Below are 24,341 nucleotides of genomic sequence, written 5' to 3' on the forward strand. Positions count from 1 at the left end.
GAACCATACGCGACTGGGATGGGGAAGGGGGGAAATGACACAAAGTACCCTCCGCTACACACCGCAAGATGGCTTGCAGGGTATAGACGTAGACGCAGGTACCCGACAATTATGGAAAACTGCCTGAAACCAACGGTAGAGCTGATGACCGAAAGCACAATTGCTAGTTAAGATATCTTTGAGCCAGTCACATACTTAAGAAAATATTTTCTGTTGCCGTGTCTTCGTTATGGGTTGAATGTGTAACATGGCACACAAACCATTACAAAGCCAGTCACATACTTAAGAAAATACTTTCTGTTGTCGTATCTTCGTTATGCGTTTTATGTGTAACATGGCACAAAAATACCTTACAGAAACGTAAAGAGGCGGATCCGAGCAGTGCGCCTGTATGTGCAGACAGCGAGTTGCGTTGTAATTCGACATTGTCAGTACTGACATCTTCCTCTCCCTAAAATGTGCGAGCTGTGTTGTAACTCGATGTTATCAGTACTGACGTCTCCCCGGCCCTTTAATGTCCCTCTTAAAATAATTTTTTTATTTCATTTTATTTTTTTGCGAAAGAACTGGATAGTAGTTAACAGTGTTATCAGACAAAGCATAAACGCGAGTGTAGTTTGAGATGCTGACATCTCAAGCGTATCACCTCCATGATAACTTTATTCGACGAAAACACATTACGTCGGTACTGTTGGAGGATTAACCGAAGTGGTACATGTGAATGCACTTAACACCGAATTTATAAATAGATAGAAATACTGATACAGCGGACAAAGGCATGTCTTCATCAAATTTAAGGTATTTAGTAACTCTTTAACTGGAAGAGAAATACGGTAACAAACTGCGCACTATGTAACCAGAACACTAATTTCGTTCAAGGTCGAGGCACGACACTGATTCAACAGTTTCTACCTCTACAGTGTTGAGTATTGTAAGGAATCTGGTGTGGGAATGACACAACCCATTTTTAATGCGATCTAAATCTCTCAACAATCGAGATACCTCCAATGAAGTTATCTCCAGTCACTAATCGAATATAGTCCATGCTAGAGAGGCGTAAACGGGGAACCGTTATCTCGAATTGTGAAGAAGGTGCGGTATCTCAGATTAGACAAAAATTAAAAACGAGCAGCACAAAGAACAACGGCATCCGCGCTCTACGACTTCCAGAAAATAAGTTTAGGACGAGAGTTAACAGAAAACAGGAAAAGAAAGCACAGTAGATAACAACAACCAAGATATCTCCTGTGCAGTTATCTCCAGTCACTAATCTAATATAGTCGGTGCTAGAGAGGCGCAAACGGGGAACCACTATCTCTGGTCGTCGCCGTTTGTGATGAAGGTGCGGTATCTCAGATTACATAAAAATTAAAAATTAGCAGCTTAAAGAACAACGCAATCCTCAGTTATGACTTGCAGAAGATAAACAGAAGACTGGAGTTAACAAAAGAGCAGGAAAGGAAAGTATCGCAGATAAGGTAAAATAATTAGCTCTCTCTACCTTAGGGGTACTAAAATCTGGGAGTGGTAGACCAGATATTGACTACAATAAGCAGGTTCAAATAGATGTGGGATGCAGCGATTACTCAGACAGGAAGAGGCTTGCACAGAATAGACTAGCGTGGGGAACTGTACCGTCAAAACAACTTTCGGACCGGTAATCACAACAAATAGTAGGGTAGTAAAAACGTAATACATTATAAAATGGAATATCTGTGTTTTCCCAAGTGCTAAGCATAGAATTATGAATTATAACCCTAGAATTATTAGGAAAAATTAAGCCCACCAACAGTCTCGAGCCGGCCGAAGTGGCCGTGCGGTTAATGGCGCTGCAGTCTGGAACCGCAAGACCGCTACGGTCGCAGGTTCGAATCCTGCCTCGGGCTTGGATGTTTGTGATGTCTTTAGGTTAGTTAGGTTTAACTAGTTCTAAGTTCTAGGGGACTAATGACCTCAGAAGTTGAGCCCCATAGTGCTCAGAGCCATTTTTGAACAGTCTCGAAAGTCTGGCAGTGACAACTAATAGGAACACCAAAACAATCCTTATAAGTGCGAAGAGGACTAGCGAACCGAGTGTTCCGTACTAACTTAATTATGCATAGGTAGTTCATCAATGCTGGAAATCGCTCAACAATCGAGATACCTCCAATGGAGTTATCTCTAAGCACTAACCGAATAAAATGGTTCAAATGGCTCTGAGCACTATGGGACTTAACATGTGAGGTCGTAAGTCCCCTAGAACTTAGAACTACTTAAACCTAACTAACCTAAGGACATCACACACATTTATCCCGAGGCAGGATTCGAACCTTCTACCGTAGTGGTCGGGCGGTTCCAGACTGAAGCGCCTAGAACCACTCGGTCACTGATCGAATAACTCACAACTGAGGTTTCCGTTGGTCTTTGTATCTCATTTTTTATTTTTGTGTAATCTAAGATACTGCTCCGTCTTCACAAATGGCATCGACTCGAGATAGTGGTACCCCGTTTGTATCGGTCCGGCGTATTCCAAAACTTGCGAGAGTCAAAAGTAAATATTATTTTCGTGTGATATAACTATAAATCAACAATTTTGCTGTTTTTCCCTGTGCTTTGACTTGCTTTTATTTGCGTCATGCCAAATTTCAGCGGGAAGTACCCTATAGGTTTTGATGGATGAGTTGTTAGTATCAAAATACCTAACATAATATAAATGGCCGTTATCTTTTGATTGCACTGACTCAGATGCTTCAGTTTTATACACCGAAAGGGGACCGTAGGCGTTAGTATGTGGCAAATTTCAACTCGATATGTGTAGCCGTTCGTGAGAAACAGGGTTTTTAACAGTCGTACAGACAGACAGACAGCCAGACGGACAACAAAGGGACCCTAGAAGAGATCCGACTGACGCACGGAACGCTAAAAATAAGAATCTCTGTAAACAGGTACATTCCAGAACGAGTGTGTTAAACATCAAAAGATTTTAAGGCAGAGTACGTACGAGCACGAATATAAAATGATTACTGATTACGTAAAAGATATTTGAGAAAAATAAACGAGAAGCAACTAAAAGTGGTAAGCGCGTTTTACATGACACTGATAAAGTTGTGAAACACCAAAAACGTTTCTGCAGTCGTACCGAATCACTGCTGATAATTTTAAGTACCCCAGGAATGAATTAACTGTATTTTGGACACGGCTATATTATCTGATGGACGTGAGATTCGGTTCCTCACCAACGAAAGAAGAAACGGTTATTCGAACAATAGTTCAAATGGCTCTGAGCACTATGGGACTTAACATCTGAGGTCATCAGTCCCCTAGAACTTAGAACTACTTAAACCTAACCTACCTAAGGACATCACACACATCCATGCCCGAGGCAGGATTCGAACCTGCGACCGTAGCAGTCACGCGGTTCCGGACTGCGCGCCTAGAACCGCTAGACCACCGCGGCCGGCATTCGAACAATAGTTGAGCAGAGGCATAAGTTATTCGTACCGCTGACTTACCTTAATTTTTTTTGTTGCGTCATCATTGGTAGTTCTAAGAGAGGGTCCGGTATGTAATTTACTAACGTTGTCCGTCGACCTCGTGCCCTTTCTTAATTTTAAATATTAATAGTAACTGAAGAGAAGGATATGACACCGCTGGTTGCAACTGAATCCGCTAACGTTTAGGAAGACTGACGCACATGCTGGTGAATACAAACACGCTAACCATTTTTTTTCCTAATTAGGAAGGTACATAAGTCAAGGACCAAAACTTCTCGTCATCGTTACCAACGGTCGTGCAACCCACCTAGTTGTTGAGAATGTACCATTAACACCCCACCACCTACAATTATTTAAATAATCTAACTCCCATGTATGAAACATTATCAAACACTGGATGAGTATACTCTGGGTAACTCGCTAATCGTTTTAAGAAAAAATGGATTTCACGGAACTCAGTGTTTATGACATCATATTTCTTGAGTGATGTCTCGTACAATGATACATTTTGCAGGTATTCTGAATGATATATATGAATATTGTCCGTAAAATGTTGGTAGTAAATCCATCCCTACATATTATAAAAATGTCCATATGTATGTATGTATGTTCCTCATCTCCCCCTAAAATACTATACTGATTTCAGCCAAACACGGAGAACATATCCCTGTCAGTCAACAATTGCTGTGGAGGGTAAGAAACACCTAACTGTCATAGTTCACGAGGTATGACGTCATAACCAATGAGATGCGAGGGAAACGGCTGCATCATGCCTCACGTTTAAATTTATTGCTTTTGTGTGACTTAGAGTATTCGCAATAAATTCCGCCGGCAATATCCACACATCCGCTAAATGCACCTACAAAATTATATCATGCTATCACGCGTACTTCCGGAGATATGAAGTCATAAACACTGAGATGCATGGAAAAATTCCGCATAGTATGTGAATTTTAAGTTATTACGTCTTTAGTACTAACACTATTAGCAACAAATTTCGCAGACAGTATCCAAAAGACGTAGTCTCAAATAGAGAGAGGAGGAGATACACAGATAGTGGGAGGAGGAAACTGACAGAGAAAGGAAGGAGGATGAGATGTACGGAGAGAGGAGGAACGGGGCGATGGAGACAGAGATAGTGGGGAGAAGGATATGGACAGTGAAAGGGGAGGGGGGCGGTGAAAAGACTGACAGAGCAGGAAGGAGGAAATGGACTAACAGGACTGGAATACGTACCGGACAACGCCAGGAACACAGCTGGTAAGTAATAGATTAAACGTCATGGCTGACAGCGAAGTTTTACTACAAAAAAATAGTAAGTGATCACCTTCTTTCCCTTCATATTATTTTGGAGAAGTGTCAGCGAGGAAAAGTTTCAAAACGGTTTGAAATTGTGTGTAAGGCTTGTTAGAAGTCACCACGTCCTCCCATTCTCAAATACTGAATGAATGTAGTCTGTGTAATTTGCGTGCGGTGAGTTCCTCTGCCGCAACAGATATAAACAGTTTCTAAATTTAATGCTTGACTTATTGTGTTAAACCTCTGACCTAAGGTTATACTGCTTAATGAGTAGATTATGACAGCATTTTAAATTATTAAATTCGATCAATAATTAGGTGAAGTACTGGAAGTGCCATTTTTGTTGCTCCTGGAAGCCAGTAGTTAAGCAACCTGAAATTGGTATTGGGCGACTGCTTTAGTGGTTTAGTACTGAAGATTACATGTTCTTTCAGATAAAACGCTCGTAACTAAAACAAAATGGCAAAATCGAAAAGAACAAACATTTCTAACGAAATACTCCAGAATCTTCCACAACATCGTGCTGAGTCTTCCTTGTCGGAAACTGTTTAATTAACCCTAGAACGCTAAAGGAGGAGGGACGTTACATGGTTACTAAACCACAGTAAATCTTACTACTCCATATTTTATTCAAAGGAGATCATAAATTATATTTGATGGACTGGTTAATAAGGTCTCCAACGATATGTCACATGCAAAGTAAGTACAAAATGTCCTGTTTTACACGCTATACTGACAATACCAGATGGGCGGGAACCGCGAATTACTGCCAACTGCAAACGTATATTTTAAGTAGACTTAGTAATCAATGGTTAAAACTGTTCATATACCCAGTACGAACGTACTTTCTTTCACTGGCGCCCATGTGTTACTGAATCAATAGCTTTAAGTGTGGGAAGAGTTCAAGTTCGTATGACCAGCCTACATCCAAGTGCCGCCAGTTCTGTGGTGAAGGAAATAACTCAGAATGGGATTAACTGGCGAAGTAAGAGCAGAAAAAAGTTCACATAAGAGCGCTGGTCGTTGAAAGCACGTTGCAGGGAGAAGAGTCGCTGTCGTTTTCGCAGACATTACTTACCTATAGCCTATTATCGAATGAGGACGGCGGCAGTGTCAACACCGTTTTACAGTATAGGGAAGTGACGCAAGGCGGTATCACAGACAAAGAAAATCACGTCAGCTGCGCATACAAATATACATGCGACGCGAGCACGAAAACCCACGGCGACGTACGTGCACAAACTAAAACAAAAATGAATTCTCCTCACCTTCAGTTTAGTGTCCCTCGCCCCGCTTTCCCCCATCCATCACCCCCAACGCCGCAGCTCCTTCTCTCTTGCTATCAGTCTATACTCATCATTGTAGATAGATTAAACTACATCCGGTTAACTAAGTACCACTAAGGGGCAAACGGAATTTGTTTTGATAGAGTGTTCGTACATAGCTTGAACACAAATCTGTTATTTTAGGGTTCTCGACTACAATGTCGCATACTTACAACGTCCGGCGCTAGGCTCAAGAAACTTCTGAATTTCTGAGCACTTTGAGATTGAGGAAGACTCAGATAATACAACACTGAGCTTTGAATGCAGTTCAGAAATGTATACATATTACCCATGCGTTCTGTAACAAGTTCAGAGAAAAGGAATTCTAAGCAAGTTTATATCAATACAACATTATACGGCAAACCTGACATCTATTGGTAGCGACAGATCTACAGGAGCAACTCATCAAGTAAATTTATGAGAGGCAAGACACTCCGTAAACGCTAAAAAATTTGTAGGTATTTACGAGGCGTTTCTTGCACTAGGGTCCTATTTCTTTAATTTACTGACACGAAACAAATGAGGCTTGGACACTTTGATAGAGGTTGTATTTGTGTCCAACGTCAGTTTCATAGAGGCTCTTAATCGTTACTGAACTGCACGATATCAGTGGACTACAGCGGTGTTTGTAAAGTGAGATTACCTTACAGACGACGTACATTTGGAAATTATTCACGGGTGTGAAGACAGCAAAGTAGCAAAAGAGTGATTTATATGTTGCTTCATATTTGTGTCGTTGTATTGGCTCATCGATTACGTCTTATGTAAACCCTTTCTGTACCACACCTGTTTAACTGGTGTTGTACGAGTACGTGTCAAGTGTGTATGATATTGGTTTTGTCAAGCTATGTTTCCGTTATTATAAAGAAAATATGTAACTTTTTCAGAATTTCAAACTGTAATGAGGGATCATAATACGACTAGGCCTACTATTTCTGAATGTGATCTTACATCACCCAATTACGGAAAGTACAACGCATTTTACTTTAGCGCCTTTTCTGGCCTTGGCCAGCAGTGTCACTGGACAAATGTGCGTCAATCGTGGCCAGACGTTTGTGAAGAAATTTGTACGTAGATACCCGTAGCGAGCGGAGGTGTTGTGGAGCGAACAGAGTTCAAAGAAGGATTCACATGTGGTTAATTGCTATAGAGATCGTCTCTTTTGTATTGTTGCATCGGATCCATGATTCTGAGGCTCTAAAAAGCTGTGTTGCTCGCTACACTTTCAATAAACATGATAGTTAATGGAAAATCAGTATGGCGAGATGGAGCTATCTTTGTGGTAAGAGACGTGTAGATACTGTAATGTGTTTACTAATTACTGTTCATAAGTCTGAGCATCATTAACAATTAATAACTTTTTCATTTCTGTAGAAATGCGACAGGAACATCAGTTATAGCTTATAATCAGTTTTGTGCAACATCTTTGTTTTGTAAAATGTGTGCCATTCTCAGTGTAAATTTTTGTGTACTGATCATTTTCTTTAATCTTCATTTTCAATAATCAAGTGTTTCTTTAAAAGTACTTTACTTGTTGCGTAATATCTGAAGAGTAAAGTAATTGTTGTACATCATAAATATTAATTGATTGAGCTATGTACTAAGTAAATAAGTCTTGTTGATCTTCTAGTGCATATTACTATTCTATTAACACAGTAAAATAACTGAAAAAGCTACAACTGCTCTCCTTACAAAGGATGGCCACTGTGTTACATTTTCATGGTCATTGGCTCTTATTGTCTTGGAAAAGTAGCTTGAAACGATTAAGGTTTACATTTGCTCGTTATGGGACAGAAAAAAGTGTTGAAATTGTATTTGCTTGAATCATCTTGGTTCTCATCAACATAAACATGCGCCGAAACAAACGTGCACCAAAGCAAACGTGTCAACTCTCTTTCCAGGTACAGCCAATGAGTTTTCAGTCGAGATCCAAAAATATTTTCCATTTGTTCCTTCAGGACGAGCGACTATTTCTTCATTAATTCATATTTTCACAAAAGGAGCTTTGTAAGGTAAGGTTTCACTGGTTCTCGCCCCAGTTGTGAATACTGGTTTTGTTGTTTAGCGGATAGCCCACAGTTATCTGAGAGATAACTCGGGTAAGTGGTGAAGTGTTTGTGAAACTTGTTTTGACAAGGGCCTCACTGGACGCTTCGGTAAATCGCGATAGCCATTGCGATAGCTTGGTCAGAACTCAGAATACGGTTAACCTTTTTAACAGTGAAGTAATTAAATTAATTGTTAAATAAGTAATAGTTTCATCAAAAGTAACATTCAGTAGCGTCACTTTGCTAGGCTGTTCATGCGTATAGCTTACGCATCTGTAGCAACTCAAGGTTGCGGCAAGGTCACGAAAGTTACCACGCGCGACTTCACACTAGGGAAGGAACAGTGAAACAGTAAGAAAAAATAGTGACTAACAGGAGTCGTTAGGAGGTAACTAGTAGCTCAGTCTACACCAGCATGCCACCAGTATTATTAAGAAGCTAATGTCAGCACAAAAATACAGATATTCTCCTCAAGACGAGGAGTTAAAGTAAATACAGTTTGTAACCTCATACGGTGAGATTTTATATTTACACCAAAACTATTATTATACCTGAAAATCAAACTCTGTCAAGCTCTCAAAATAAAGTATATTCATAATCGACGTCCACATTGTGATTATAATTCCGTTACAAGACTCTCGGCTGACGGAGTGATGGAAAAATAAATGGAACAGCACCACATTCTTCTGCAAGCCTAACCTCATGCTCCACGTCAATTGGCACTAAACATCTCACAAAGAGATGTTGTATCGGTTTTTTTACTTGAAATGGGATTGTAGCTAAGAAAAATCGAGTAAATATATTTTGAGAATTCCCTCTCAAGAAAAGTACAGTTTCTTGTTATTCACTATTTCCCGCAGATGTTTTGGTGATGGGTTTTTTCTTTATTTTGCAGTGAATCATAAGAAATATTATACAGAAATACATAAAGAGTGAACTTATGCTTATAAAACTGATTAAACTATCTTTGCATTAACATAGACGCATCATCAGTATATTTGGATGTTTATGACGCTGTATGTGTTGCCTAACACAGGTGGTAATGTTACACAGTTCGTCGTGTGCAACTATTAAGGATACTTTTAACTTGGTACACTTCCTACGAAAAGAAAGTTTAAATTCAAAGTGGGACCTATTGTCTAAACTATTTTCTAGCTTTATTATGGTTATTTACTAGACGCAGTTATTTCCTTGCTAATATTTTTACCAAATCACAATAACAGATTACAAGCTAAATAAAAAAAATCGTTATCAGTTGCAGGTGTCAAACAGCAACACGAGGAACCAAATGTCCTGATAATGCATGTTTTGTACACAAACAATTTTGTGAATTTTGTCCGCGACCTCAAGCTATAAGTATTTTTATCCAATTTTAAATATGTTTTACAATAAAGTAAAGGGAAATTGGCTGATGGTGGCATAACATTGCTGAGACGTGAATGAAAAATACGGAAGAACAAGAAACTCTAACCCTCAAAATAACAGCTGTTGTTGAAGCAAACATGGTGAGGTCCAGAAGAAATTCACTTCAAGAAACGGCGTGCCGAGGCAGAGACACTAGCGCAAGCATCAAAGGGTGACGATGAATACGAGCGATTTAATTAAAAACTATCGGGCTTAACAGAGTTGACGAAAAACCGCAGGCATGCTCCTCCGAAAAATTAAACCTTTCGTCGCCTTTAGCCGTAACGAACGACAAGGGGCGCGTCTCTCGCAATATGGCATCGTAAAAGGCGCGCACGTCGGATTAACGGTTCCGTAATTGCATTTCACGGGTGCCCAGGTAAGGGGCAGCGCGGAAGCTTTCTCCTGGATTAACTGCATAATTGCCGCTGGAAAGGCAGCCTGCAGCCCACACTGAATGCCGCGTGGAAGCCGATTCGGTCCACTAAGCGGATTCGGAGAGAGCCGCCTGGCCCGTGAGACAGAACAGGACAGAACTGAGCGGAGCCGCGCCGCTGGCTGGTCGCGCTTTTTCGCGGCGGCGAATCGACTCGCTCACTTTCGATCCGTGCCTACACCGCGGCTGTGACGCTGCTGCCGCTCGACCCGAGTGAAATGACTTTCACTGGCAGGTTGCAGGTACTAACAACAACAAAGTTCCAATACAAACTTCTATACGAAATTTGGTATCGATATAACTGTCAATAATTGTATCGATACATCGGTAATACAGTACAGAAAGTATTGATACCATAACGTAAAATTGCACGGCTACCTTAGTAATGCATGACCGAAATATACCTAACATTGTTTCGATTCTTCGATGATAATGGGAAAAGAGTATCGATATCGAAGTATCGCAAGGTATTGATTACTGACGCATTTTGAAGCTTTTCTTTAACACAACATGACTTACATGGGCTAAAAGGTGAAACATGAAAATTACACTATGTTTTCTTAGGTGCTACCGGTACCCACACACTGATATTTTTAGTGAAGTATGAAATTATCTAATTATTGGTAATCATGACGATACCATAGCTACCGAAACAAAAGCGTCGATACTTATGTCAGTAACATCAGGGCTTAGCGCACGGCGAAAGCAGCACTTGATTCTTGAGTGGATTTGTGAGGCGACGCAGTGGTAGGCGCAAGATGCGCATTTGGGAGGACGACGGTTAAAACCGCCCTAGGCCACATATATTTACGTTCCCTGAGTCCCGAAAATTTTTTAAGTCAAACACTTTGAAAGGGCACGTCCAATTTCCGTCTCCCTACCTCACCAATGCTCCGTTTCTAATGTCCTCGTCTCCAACGTATGTAACGATTGCCGAGAGGAAAATTAGCCGAACGAATGAAGTTTAAATATCAGCGCCCTGTCAACGCTGATAATGGAGACGGAGCAGAGCAGCAGCTCTAGCCTGGCATAGAGAGGGGAAGGAAGTTATCGCTTTGTTGAAAGCGTGAGCTAGAACTCCACCTGAAGCGGTGTAGCGAAATCACGATAGTAGCCTGGTGTTTCAATCCACTTTCTCCAAGATGTGAATCCAGCGTCTTAACCACAGCGAATCTCGCACCAGCACGAACCGCCCGAGATAGCAAGTAGTATGGGCAGTTTAAGGAAATGACGGATGATATGATCCTCGTTGACGCAAGATCATCCCAAACAGTAATTTGTCTCAATCAACATGAATAACACTTCGGTACATCAAACATGAACGGTGTAGACCATACGACCTTGTCAGGGTGCTTCTCGCAACCCACTATTTACAGAAATATAACACGCCTGAATACCTCTTTACAGATCGAGATAATAAAGCGATATGGTCTTATGTGCTACGTTGCAGAAATCGCTTGTGCTACTCAGAAGTCAATACCAGGGCCAGAACGAACACGTATAACGGCGACACATGTAAGATGTAAGTAATACGTTTATTAAAACAAGAAGTGCCCACGAAGAATATGAAAAGATGATGCGCTATCAGAGGGCTTCGCATTACCTCATTTGGCAAGGACATTCATGAATAATCGACGATACATGTTCATAATGCCCTCTGTATTATCCGTCCCACCTGCTAGTCAAAAACGTTCCGTTCCACTACTGATCCATGGATTGCGACAGTGCACAACGAGAAGTCTCGAACATTCGTGCACTCTATCTGATGTGATGTAAGTACAGAAAGTTTTCAAGAAGAAGGAAAGACAGAACATTCGAGTCAACTTTGCGGCCACTTTTAAGTTAATGAGTCGATAGCACATAGGTATGGTATGAAACGAGGGAAAAACTGAGGGTAACAAACCGAACAGTACCACATAAAACTGAAAAAAACAGATGTTTTAAAGCCGAATTTGCGACGTTTCCTTAAGATCAGGCATAACAGCTGCCTGTGGTCGGCCTGATACGTAGATCATTCGCTAACCATTGCCAACAAGATATCTGAGATTCGTCTATATGTTCCGCCGAATCATGAACTGACTCCAATGCAAGTATCGGGACTCCTTGGGGTACTACTTGCGTATCATTTCATGTGACGTAAAAGTGTGATGGTTTTCAGGTAATTTCATATTTTTTTTTTTTTGTCTTCCAGAGTTTCAGTTATCCTTCTTTTACCATCAACTATTAAACCCACAGTCCTCCCAGAAAGTTTTTCGTTTAAACCCATCAAGTTTGCGCCGGGAGGGCAGTCGCTGGCAAGAACAAGTATTTTATTTAGTAAGGTGTCCTCTATATATTCTTCATTACGATTCACACTTTCTTTTATGCATCATAAAACTGCTGTTGTTGCGGTCATCAGCCCTAAGACTGGTTTGCTGCAACTCTCCATGCTAGTCTATCTCCGCCAGCAATCTCTCCCATAACCCGTTTGAAGAAGACCAGGCTTCCAGAGACGATTTTGGTTTCAAGACAAGAACTTGTCCCGCAGAAAACGGTTAATGACCGAAAACATTATCGGGAGAGAAGAGCGGAATAACGCATAATTTGACAAAAAGACGAGTGTGTGGTCTAAGCTGCTGTAGTGTACAACGATCGAGCGTGAGAGAGTTTTGAGTTCCATGTCAGTACCTTTTACGTTAGCTGTTCCACGTATTACTCTGGATGCGGCAAGGCGGTGTACTTCTTCGCATATGCTATGGTTGACTCTGAAAATAGCCATTTGTATTGTGCCCTGAGTTGGAGTGTTGAGTGGTTTAAATGTATGGATATCCTCGTCACAAAAGGCTTGCCGCTGCACAATAGATTACAACGTCTTTCCTTGCGTTAGAACCGACATTCCTTGACGTCAGTAAACAAACACGTGAGAAAAAAAATCACAGCACTATATCACGTAAGACTTGCCAATTTTCTGTCCTAAGATCAAGGAAAACCGAGCAAGAAAAGGTGCTGTGTAGTATGCCGAAAGAACTGCAGATTTGTGAAGCAGACGTCTGTGAAATCGAGCGGAGGGAATTGGGACGCCAAACATCGGAGAGAAAGTAATCGAAGTGATCACAGTTACCACTACTAAAATACAAGGAACATGTTTCAGATGTTAGTTGCAAGTAAAGTAAGACAAGATATTGATTGATTGCGTTATTTGGCTTAATCTCCTCGGAGGTTTCATGGCCCTAACACCAGAAACGTGGCAGCTGTCAGCTTTGGACAGAGATGCGCTTATCATGGATCACAAACATGATGCGCTTGACACATGCACACTTAAAGATAGAAATTGGGCAGTCGGCTATGGGAAACCGATTGTTAGAATTTCAAACCAACTGACAAATTTCCTAAATGCCGACAAGGATTTATACTTATTTAAACACATCGGGCGAAAAACATATTCCTCAGAGTTCTGTCGAAAATTCGTTAGTTCATTAGTTGCAAATGTTCTGTAGTGATAAACAGAAAGATATTTCAGAATACAACATAGCTACTTTGTATTCATTCCAAGAAAGCCAGTCTGACGCAATTCTTGCACCAAATCACCATTTTCTAGTTTATGGGATTTAGATGTAATAGCTGAATTAATTTACGTATCTCCCTTACCTCCGAATGTGAAGCAGTTGAAAAAGTAAGGCTGCAGCTGTCCTACTTTCTATGAGGAAATTTCCTTTTCACTAATAACATCCCGTCTTTAGAGGACAGAGTCACATATTTGTGACGAATGCATGCTGATATTGTCAAGAAGTAGTGTAATGGACTGACTACAGCTTACCTTACAAAAGCGCAGTGCAAGGTTCAGTGACAATGGAACAATGTTTCACATCAATGCTTGCTCTTTCCCTTCGCCGATCGAGATTTGTGCAGCGTTTATGATTAAGTGGACGCTAATGGATGTTATCCTAGTGACGTCTATCGGCTGAGAGTGAGACGGTGGTTGTCGGTACCGTTGGGCCTTTTGAGTCCTGTTCGGACAGAGAGACGGAATGGATGTTATTGTGGATAAATTATTTCTCGTGTTTTCTTATAACCGCTTTACACAAATTACAATGTGTATCGCAGGCGGAGTGCATTCAAACTAGGAAAACTTTGTGAACGACCAAAAGTATTTGTGTCTTAGAACACATGAACAAACATGAACTGATTCGACAAGTAATTCAGCAGTGAAATTTTGATTGTAATCGAAGGTCGAAATCATGTCTTCATAGCACATGAACTGATGGAGGGTGACATGTGACTAGAGAATAAACGGCCTAATCTTAACGGAAGAAGTGCTTCTTTTGGTACTGAACACGAGTAAACACGATAATATGAGAGGAGTTGCCAAACCAATTAAACTACAAGATGCAGAAACGGGTTATCCAACAAAATATTAAATTTTCATTTTTTTTAAAATCAACCGTTAGCTGGTGTTTAACGCCATGCGTTGTGCAGAAAGATCACACATATACCTACTGGAACATCATTCCGCTGGCTGTTGATTATAACAGAAGATGCAGAACCGACATATCTAGCACGATTGTTTCCTTTCTGCAAAGTAAGATATTCTTTCTGCATCTGGCAGTTCAACTACGTAGCACATTTGCCGCTTATGTCACAATGCTGAGAAGAGTTTGTTGTGGAGGTGCCACAGGGCTACAGTTTCTTCATAAAAGAGGTGAATTCAGAGGGTATATTAGATTTCAAGGCACGTTGGTCCACGCATTATAAAACAGAGGCGATCAGATGAGACAGCAGGAGCGAAGCTTTTTTTTATTATTATTATTATTAGAAAAGCACACATTTTCTCTTATATACTACAACAACCTCCGAGCCTCCTCACTAGAAAGCATACATCACTGGTAGCTGATAAAAATGAAGGATCTGTAAAAACGTGTACACCATATTCCTGCTGGGTGCTAAGAATTTTATGAGACACTTTTCAAATGTCCCACAACATACACAAAAGGAGAGGACAATGAATGAGATGAAAAACTTCACGTAATTACTATATTCATAAGTTTTTCTGAAGGCTCTTTTTAGTTTCACTCAATTCCTAATTCCATCATGTGAAATAATACTAGAAAATCTTTTTGTCGTAGTTTATTGGTTACTTCATTACAATTTTTAAAATTCATTCGGATTTAAAAGGGCACATGTACAATAAAAATGCACAATAATAGTCTGATATGACACATGTCAGAGTAGTTTTCCTTTCAATATTGTGATTAAACATTATTGCAAAGCTGCGGAAATTTTTCATGTGCAAACTTTGTGTTTCAAACTATGACGTTTATCGCGTCTGCTGAACATTTTAATTTTTGTTAGATATGTTCTTTCTGCATCTTGTACTTTAATTAATATATAGGAAATTTCGTTAGAAACACGTGGACAAACAGTCTGAATGCATGTGACATCGTTACCACGTCTGATGAAAACTGTCTTTAAGAGTCGAGGCTTCAAAACTTAACTCACGAATACAGCTCAATAGCTTTCACAACGACTCGTGTCTGTCAGCCATGCAGATATCTGTTAGCGGTATGTGAGTCAAACAGTGAGCAATTAGGTGCGGAAAGAATGGAAATTGGAAATCCGGCTTCTGTCGGAACTGTGGCGATTGAGTTATATTATATTAAGTTATTGATAAGTTCTGTGACACGAACAGTTTAGATGGACTCGTTTCGGAGCTAAAGTCGCTAACGCACACATGTACTGTGGCTCTGGACTCGCAGGTAAGCCGGTTCGATTCCCAGTGGTGGATGAAATATTCAGTGTCAGTACTTGGCTGGTAGGTGGCGTAAAGTTCCTTACCACCAGTCTTTGCGCCAATGTACTGGATAAAATTCCGGACGCCTTCACAGTGCCTCAAGAAATGAGGGCATGCGACACTGTTGATGGTGATCCGCCCGTCGGATGGAAACTTTAAGCTCGGCATCCCTTGGTGCTATTCGAGAGGAGCAGGCTATGTGCTGGCAGCTGTTTCACCCTCTCGTTTCTCTCAGCATCATACTACAGCACGAACGTAACACTGCACTGTAGACGCATCCACTACACTCACCTGCACTCTAACAAGTACACATACGACACAACTCACACATATCCGTAAGGAAAGGACTCTGTGTGCACGGAGGAAAAACACACTTTCCGCTAGGTGGCTGCACCCACCAAGTGGGATATCCCAGCCAAGAATGTCATACGGTACTGATATTTACTGGTGAGAATACATGAAAAATCGGTGGCGCGGTCCCATATGACATCTCTCCTAGCTGTAACGTAAACTGGCCAGTTTAGTGTCCTGATTTACAGTAAGATTTTTATTTTTTTACGTTCTGGCGTATTTTGCTGCTGATTTTGCGCTGACCTGAGCATTTATATCTCTGATTCCGATTCAGTATCATTTGTAATCACAAAGAGAAAGAAGATGTCGGGGTATAAATTAAGTCACTCTCTGTTTCGTTACATTGAGACTGGCAAGATTTCCAAAACCTTTGCAGAACTTGAATAACTGTCAAGCGGCAAATGAAAAAACGTGTTAGATAAGTTCTTATCGATCACCTACGTTGTTTCATGGGAATATTTTAATATTTCCCTCCAATTCTGCTAGCTCCAGATTCGCAGTGCTGCAATACGGGTTTAGTATGTCTGCCTGTCGAAACCGAAGAAGACATAGAATAAGCAGAAATCCCTTACGATAACAAGCGCCACGGTCATTCAAAAGCAACCACAGAAGTACAGCGGTCCAGCTTACATCGGAGAGTGTCGCGCAGTCACGCTCGGCTCGCTAATCGAGGCCAGTGGAAAGTCTCCGGTTTCGGAAGTTCCTACGTGGCAGCAGCAGGTGGTGGCAACACAGCGAGCGAATTCGACACTGTCACTGCGCACGGCACCGCTGCCAACAAGTCAGGATAACATTTAAGCATCCGGCCACAAACTCGCCCATTGTTGCTAGAGTAAAAGATTAAAAGTAGTCTTTCCTCCCCTTAAATCGCCTGCTAATTGGATCCTGAAGCAATGTATGTTGCAGCCAAAGTATTCGAACAGATTTCAGATCGCGTCAAAGATGTTCGAGTTCGTATGTGTACAGTTCTACATCTACATCTATACTCCTCAAACCACCTGACGTTGTGTGGCGGAGGGTACCTTGAGTACCTCCATCGGTTCTCCTTCTATTCCAGTCTCGTATTGTTCGTGGAAACAAGGATTGTTGCTATGCCTCTGTGTGGGCTCTAATCTCTCTTATTTTATCCTCATGGTCTCTTCACGAGATATACAAAGGAGGGAGCAATATACTGCTTGACTCCTCGGTGAATGTATGCTCTCGAAACTTCAACAAAAGCCCGTACCGAGCTACTGAGCGTCTCTCCTGCAGAGTCTTCCACTGGAGTTTATCTATCATCTTCGTAACGCTTTCGCGATTACTAAATGATCCTGTAACGAAGCGGGCTGCTCTCCGTTGGATCTTCTCTATCTCTTCTATCAACCCTATCTGGTATGGATCCCACACTGCTGAGCAGTATTCAACCAGTGGGCGAACAAGCGTCCTGTAACCTACTTCCTTTGTTTCCGGACTGCGTTTCCTTAGGATTCTTCCAATGAATCTCAGTCTGGCATCTGCTTTACCGACGATCAACTTTATATGATCATTCCATTTTAAATCACTCCTAATGCGTACTCCCAGATAATTTATGGAATTAACTGCTTCCAGTTGCTGACCTGGTATATTGTAGCTAAATGATAAGGGATCTTTCTTTCTATGTACTCGCAGCGCATTACACTTGTCTACATTGAGAGTCAATTGCCATTCCCTGCACCATGCGTCAATTCGCTGCAGATCCTCCTGCAGTTCAGTACAATTTTCCACTGTCACAACCTCTCGATATACCACAGCATCATCCACAAAAAACCTCAGTGAACTTCCCATATCATCCACAAGGTCATTTATGTATATTGTGAATAGCATTGGTCCTACGACACTCCCCTGCGGCACACCTGAAATCACTCTTACTTCGTAAGACTTCTCTGAACTCGAAATACTGGGTCAATGTCAGTGAAATACCACGAATGTAATTCATTTTCCTCACTATTATCCATCGTGTTTCAGTGGTTCGCTAATTGGATTTCGGGGACACGCTCTTAATTCGAAGGAAACAAAATCGATTCTCGGCAGTTTTAAAATTTCTTCCCGTAATGAACTTGTACTTCACTTCTAGCACTTATACTGAACGTGCAAATTGTTAACCGCACAGTGGTTGAGATCCTGCACTAACCGTGTACGTTCTTCTCATCATACACGGTAAAACAATACGGGCTCTTAAATCGCTTACTGACTCATTTACTCATGTTTAACGCGTGTGAATAGTAACGAATGACAATCCTTCAAGATTAGAAATCGTTTTCACTACGTCCGAGCATAGTTACACAGAAGTACTGACCAAACAGACTACGGTTTACGGAATATCGTTTATACTCTACTGGAATAATGTTGCGATGGAGCTTCATTATCACCCCACCTGCGCTGTTTACAATGAGAGATAACATTCGCGGATACACATTTCATTTGAACTAAACTTATTCCTTCCATGTTCGGGCAAACAACATTGCTTACAGTGAGTGCCGCATAGCGTGAGATGCAACGTGGTATAATTTATCTACGGTAACAGCACAATAAACTTCAAGTATGTGCAGAATGACCACAAGGAAGAGAAACCTACGATTTTTTTCGACGTTGTAAACCATTATTTCTGTTTAACGACAACTTTCTCCCTCGACTCTCGCGCGAGGTGACTGGACTCGCATTCAGAAGGAGAACGGTTCGAATTTCTTGTCCAGCTGCGCGTATTTAGATTCTCCGGATTCCCGACCTCGATTAATGGAAATGTCAGTATAACTCCTTTCAAATGAAAATTGCTGATTTCTGTTTCCACTGTTCTTCCAATTCGAGATTGTGCTTCGTCTCTAATTAAATCGTCGACGACGTACGTTAAATCCTAATATTCCTTCCTTCCGTCAGTCGGATTTGGGAGGATTAGCTAGGCGCTCCCGTTGTTGCAATTCGAGAGAAGCGGGGTACATGCCAACACTGGGTTTCAAGGTCTATCGCTGTCTTTACCAACACAGAGCCACGATCCACACATCTTCACGGAACTCACATAACACACACAAACACGGTGGGTTGTTGTCAGTGTGTGGAAGGAAGAAAAGTTACGTGGCTAACTTCTTCATCTCCCAGCCAACAGTCCCATAGGATTTTATAATCCTCTTTATTGTTTATTGTAACAGAAGGCAACGTTCACGTAACACAGGAAGAACGGAAGGAAGACTGGGTTTAACGTTCCGTCGACATCGAGGTCATTAGAGACGGAGCGTAAGCTCGGATGGTGTCAAGGATGGTGAAGGAAATCGGTCTTGCCCTTTCAAAGGGTTCCGGCATTTTCCTGGAACTATTTAGGGAAATCAGGGAAAATCTAAATCCGGATGCCCGTACGCTGGTTTGAATCGCCGTCCTCCCGAGTAACAAAGAGATTGTAATAACACTGTTCAAGCTTATCGAAGGTGTCACTTGTCTTTGGCAGTTGTTAACTACATTAAATTCAATTCCATCTTTGCCACAAAGTCTTTTATTAATAATGAAACCAGTTTCGGGGATTAACTCTCGATTTTCAGCTATATTAACGTGGACAACTACAGCCACACGGCAAAGAATATACCACTAGCATAGCCGTTTTGGCTTTCATTGTCAACGTGGAACGCCTGATGATGGAAGTTTAAACTTCTGAAACTACGTCTTAAGAGGAACTTGCAACACAGATAGAACTTTGTTTACTGCAGTACTATTTAAAACTGCAATATCCACGGTGAAATGAACTGTACTAATTCTGAACCATTTATAAACAGAAGTAAAAAGCTTTTAATAGACACTGCACACGGAAGTGAAGCAATCACCAATTCATATATTTGCTTGTGCGGGGAGGCATACACCTTCGCCTTGCTAAGAACTATAAACAGCCCAACCCCTTTAGTTAAGGAGGAATTATTTTTAATAATTTCTTTAAACTGGGCTAAACGACCTGTACAAAATTATCAAGTAAAGCCACTTTTCTTTTTATGTGGCCGTATTAATCAAGTAAAAGTCTATACATCCAACGCAGTTATCTAATTTCGGCCACCGTGGTCATTATCATGTGATCACTAGGCACACATAACACAGAAAAATTCACGTAAAATAGAAATTTTTTTGCACGTGTGTACATTTACTTATTTATAAATAAATAAAAAATCTGGGCGTGAAAGAGATTGTCTATGGAAATATACTGTTTACTGCTTAATCCAATTGGACTGAATTAGGAAAAAGAGTAAGACAAGACTTGCCTGTCCCCTAACATTTTCGGGGGGGGGGGGGGGGGGGAGACAGACATGAATAGGAAGAATAACGTGGTGTTTTTTAGACACGTTTATTTTCCAGCAACGGATGAACAACTGTGCCAGGGAATGTTGGAGGTGATTACACCTAAAGAATGGAATTAATGTATGCAAAGAAAACAAAAGTAACGGTAGTATGACGAAATTAAAAGGTAAAGATATTCGTGTACGAAAAATATTAGAACCTGTGCAGAGCTTCAAATACCCAGGAGTAGAAGAGAAAGCGACTTGACTTGTAGCACAGAAATTAAAATCGGGATAGCAGTGATAAAAGAAATACTTTGTAGAAAAAGATAGTTTCATGCAGCAGTATGGACAAAGATTTGACGGAAAGGCCGCAAAATGTTTTGCATGAAGTGCCCTCCTCTAAGGAGCTGAAACGCAAACAGTGAGGAAAGAAGACACAGATAGACCGGAGGTTTTCAAGATGTGGACGTGATGAAGAGTGGAGAAAATAAGTTGGATGGGAAGGGTGAAATTGAAGAGATGCTCAGGAGACAGGGAGAGAAGAGACAATTACTAAATGTAATAAAAAGAAGGAAAAGAATTGGATAGGACGTGTATTAAGTAAGGCGGGCGGATTTATAAAAAAACAATGTTAGAAGGGTACGGGGAAGCGGAGAGGAGGCGACATAGGAAGATATTTCAAATCCTGGATGGTGGGCTGGACGGCAGCACCCACGGGAGCATTGAGAAAGAAGCGAAGGACCGCCTGAAATGGAGACGCAAATGGCCTGCTAACATGATAACGACGGTGACTTATGAATCAGTTGTAAAATATGTGCAGGTTGCTAGTAAATTTGTTTGTGGAGACAGATGTAATTTGGACTTTACGGCTTGCGTTGTTTTGAGAAATGTGTAGGTATTTATCACTTCATTGGCCATTGAGATCGAAATCACGTGATTGTGTTGGTCGTATGGACTTTTGTCAATTATTGAAGTCAAATAAGGAGAATATGACGTCACTTTGGAATCGATATACGTGTGCGCTATCTAAACCATGACTCAACTTCGCACTTCTCACATTCACACAAACCATTTCCAGCCACCCTGTAAGGTCTGGAAAAAAAAATACCCTCACGACAAAGATCGAACACTGTACTTTTTGATTTGTGCAACACGAGTCGACAACGACACAACACTTACGCAGATTGTCACGAGTAAAACAAGTCGCGCACTTGTAAGCAATGGCACACTTTTGAGAAAGGGACTGCAGACACGGCAGGCAGCGGTGTGGTAGGTGTTACCCTGAGGGCGTTAGGCAGCACAGCAGGGCGCATCGACTCACCTTGGTGTCTTGTATCTGGAGGAAGGTGGCGATGCCGGCGCGCACCCGGTTCTTCACTCCACGCACCGTGCCCTTTGCGCTGCGAATGGTCGACGAGGCGCTGATGTTCTTCAGGCCGGCGAACGTCTCTTCGGCGTCGGGCAGGCCATCGTCTTGCAACAAAACGGAGGAGCAGTTGGAGCTGATGGAGTCGCGTCTGCCCGTTGGTGTGGTGGGCGACGTGGGGACGATGACACTGTCGTCGGGCGCGTGCTCGTTCAGGTGGAAATTGTAGAACCGGTCAGCCTCGTATTTGAAGGACCCTCGAATTGCCGCGAGCTGTTGTTGACGCGCCAGTTGCTGCTGCTTCTCTTCCCACTCTTTCTTGCGGTCTTCGTACGTGCGTTCCTGGACCACGCAGTTTATCTTCTTATCCGATGTTGGCGAATTACGTTCCACTATCACCACATTCTTCGTAAGGGGTGCTGCCTTCTGGTCGACGCCGTTCTGTTGGGCGTGACTCGGCGTCGGCTTCTTCGGCACTGGCGGAGGCGGTTGCTGCTGAGGTTGTACCACTTGTTGGGGTGTCCCGTCGGTCTCGGATTCCTCAGTCTCTGGCGTGGCTCCCAGTGCCGGCTTCTTCACTGGCGTCGAGTCGTCGTAGATCGGGACGATGCTCAGCGGCTTGAGCTTCGGCTGTACCGTCGCCTTTTCCTCCCCAGTGGAGGGCGAAGAGGCTGGCGTCGCGTCCTTCCAGGTCCTGGTGACCTTTTTCTTGAGAGAGCCACTGCCATGGTTGGCGATGCCGCTGCCGTTGGTCACGCTGTTGAGCTTGGCAGAGCGCTCGCGGATATCGTTGAGCAAGCTCTGTGGCAAGATGCAGCCGCCTTCCGGACGCTGCCTCTTGGCAGGGGGCGTCGGAGTGGCCGGAGAGACCTCTGCCACTGGAGGCGGCGGTGGAGGCGGCGGCGACGTGGTCACGGGCATGCTGGCGACTGGCGGCGGAGGCGCGTCGCGTTCGATGCCGCTATCTGTCAGAGACGGGCTGCAATCCTGCGCGTTCACTGTTATCTTATCGACGGAAGCCCCCAGCGAGAGCACAATGCCGCTATCGTTGGTGGCGGTCGTGGAGATGACGGAGAGTGACGACAGCTCGCGGCTGTTGAGTGAGTCGCAGCTGATGCGGTCGTCGTCCACTTCTTCGTCCTCGGAGTCCACCTCGGCGCCGCTGCTGGTGAGGCTGCCGTTGCGCTGGTGGAAGGCGGTGAGCGCAGAAGTGCTGGCGCTGACACCTCCGTTCACCGTGACGGTAACTGTGTTCCCGACCACGGTGGAGCCCCCCGGAGCTGAGGAAGTATTGACGACGGCGGCGACCGGTCTCGGGGGTGGCGGCGACGATCCGGACGTCTTCTTGGGGAGCGGTGGCGGCGTGCTGCCGTCCAGGTCGCTGCAGGTGCCGCTGTCCAGCGTGTCGCTGGGAGAAGACTGGCCGCTCGATATCACCATGCTGGCCGACGGGAACGAGTTGTAAAAGTAGTACGGCGCCCCGGGCCCGCGGTCGGGCGTCGACGTAGTCACCACTGTCGCGGACGATTTCTCGCCGGTGCTGCGGCGCAGTATCGCGTCGTCGCCGCCGCCGACCGATGTGTCTATGACTGTCTCGTGGTGGTGGTGCGAGCTGGTCCCGTTGACACTGATCCTTATGCAGCCGTCCGTAGGCGTGTAGTCCACAGACTCCTGCTCCGGATTGATGCGTATTTTCACGACGTGCCCCTGCGGTTGCTGTTGCTCTTGTATCTGTTGCTGTTGCTGCTGTTGGGCGGTGGAGACCAGGTTCACGCTGCGCATTTCGGGGAAAGTGAACGTGGTGAGGATCTCGCCGCTGCTGCTGCTGCTGTTGGACGAATTGGACAGCTGCTGCGTCCTGTTGCGTGTCTTGGGAGGCAGTGGTGGAGGGATGCTGCTGGATCTAGCCACTACTTCTTCCATTGTAAAGATCTTTTGCGTTTCTGCGCACTGTTGAGAGGAGGAAACTGCTCAATGTCAGGAGCACACTTTGCCTACAGACATTCCACAAACGAGAGACTGTCTGGCCCAAACGACACTGGCCTTTTCCGATTACCACAGTTTCACTGACTTTGAAACTCGAGCACTTTCACACCGGCCGCTGCGCGTTTTCAGCGAGAACAGGTGTGAGCACACGATCACAAATGAGCTGCTGCTGCTGGTGGAGACTGTTCACTTCTCTCGAGAGAGACGCCAGAGCAGTTTCCAGAGGAGAGCACCCGCGGAGACGGGGTCAGCGAACCTGGTGGCGAGCAGTGCCGGCGCAGGCGGCTCGGAGGCTTGGTCGCAGCGAGGCGGCCACCCAGTAACTGGCGACTGCTGTGGCTGCGGTTGCCGCCGCCGCTACCGCCTGCTGGAGAGAGCGCTCGGCGCGGTCATGTGACCAGCCAGACGGCTGTAGCCGCCGCCGCCACTGGGTCGCCCCGTGCAGCGCAGCGCCAGCTATCCTTGTGGACAGCCGGTGGGCGCCTGCAAGGACGGCTGCTGCCGGAGCAGCTGTCTGCCGCAGGCACGCAACGTCCGTATCCTCCGGGGTGCCAACACTTCCGCACCCTCTCTGATCCTTGTCGCCGTTCTTGACACCATCTTTCCAACTGACCTGTT

At 43.4% G+C, this 24,341-nt stretch overlaps 1 protein-coding gene across 1 annotated transcript in view; it reads right to left on the bottom strand.

Annotated features, from left to right (window-relative positions):
• Nucleotides 1–24,004, bottom strand: part of LOC124709123 (flocculation protein FLO11-like) — a 587,789-nt gene extending 563,785 nt beyond the window's left edge. The window contains exon 1 of the mRNA XM_047240781.1: nucleotides 21,693–24,004. Within this exon, the coding sequence (XP_047096737.1) occupies nucleotides 21,693–23,660 (1,968 nt within the window). The 5' untranslated portion in view covers nucleotides 23,661–24,004. The remainder of the gene's footprint in view (nucleotides 1–21,692) is intronic.
• Nucleotides 24,005–24,341: the final 337 nt, after the last annotated feature.

This window comes from Schistocerca piceifrons, chromosome 7, assembly GCF_021461385.2.
Source record: "Schistocerca piceifrons isolate TAMUIC-IGC-003096 chromosome 7, iqSchPice1.1, whole genome shotgun sequence".
In the NCBI taxonomy this organism is placed as follows: Eukaryota; Metazoa; Arthropoda; class Insecta; order Orthoptera; family Acrididae; genus Schistocerca; species Schistocerca piceifrons.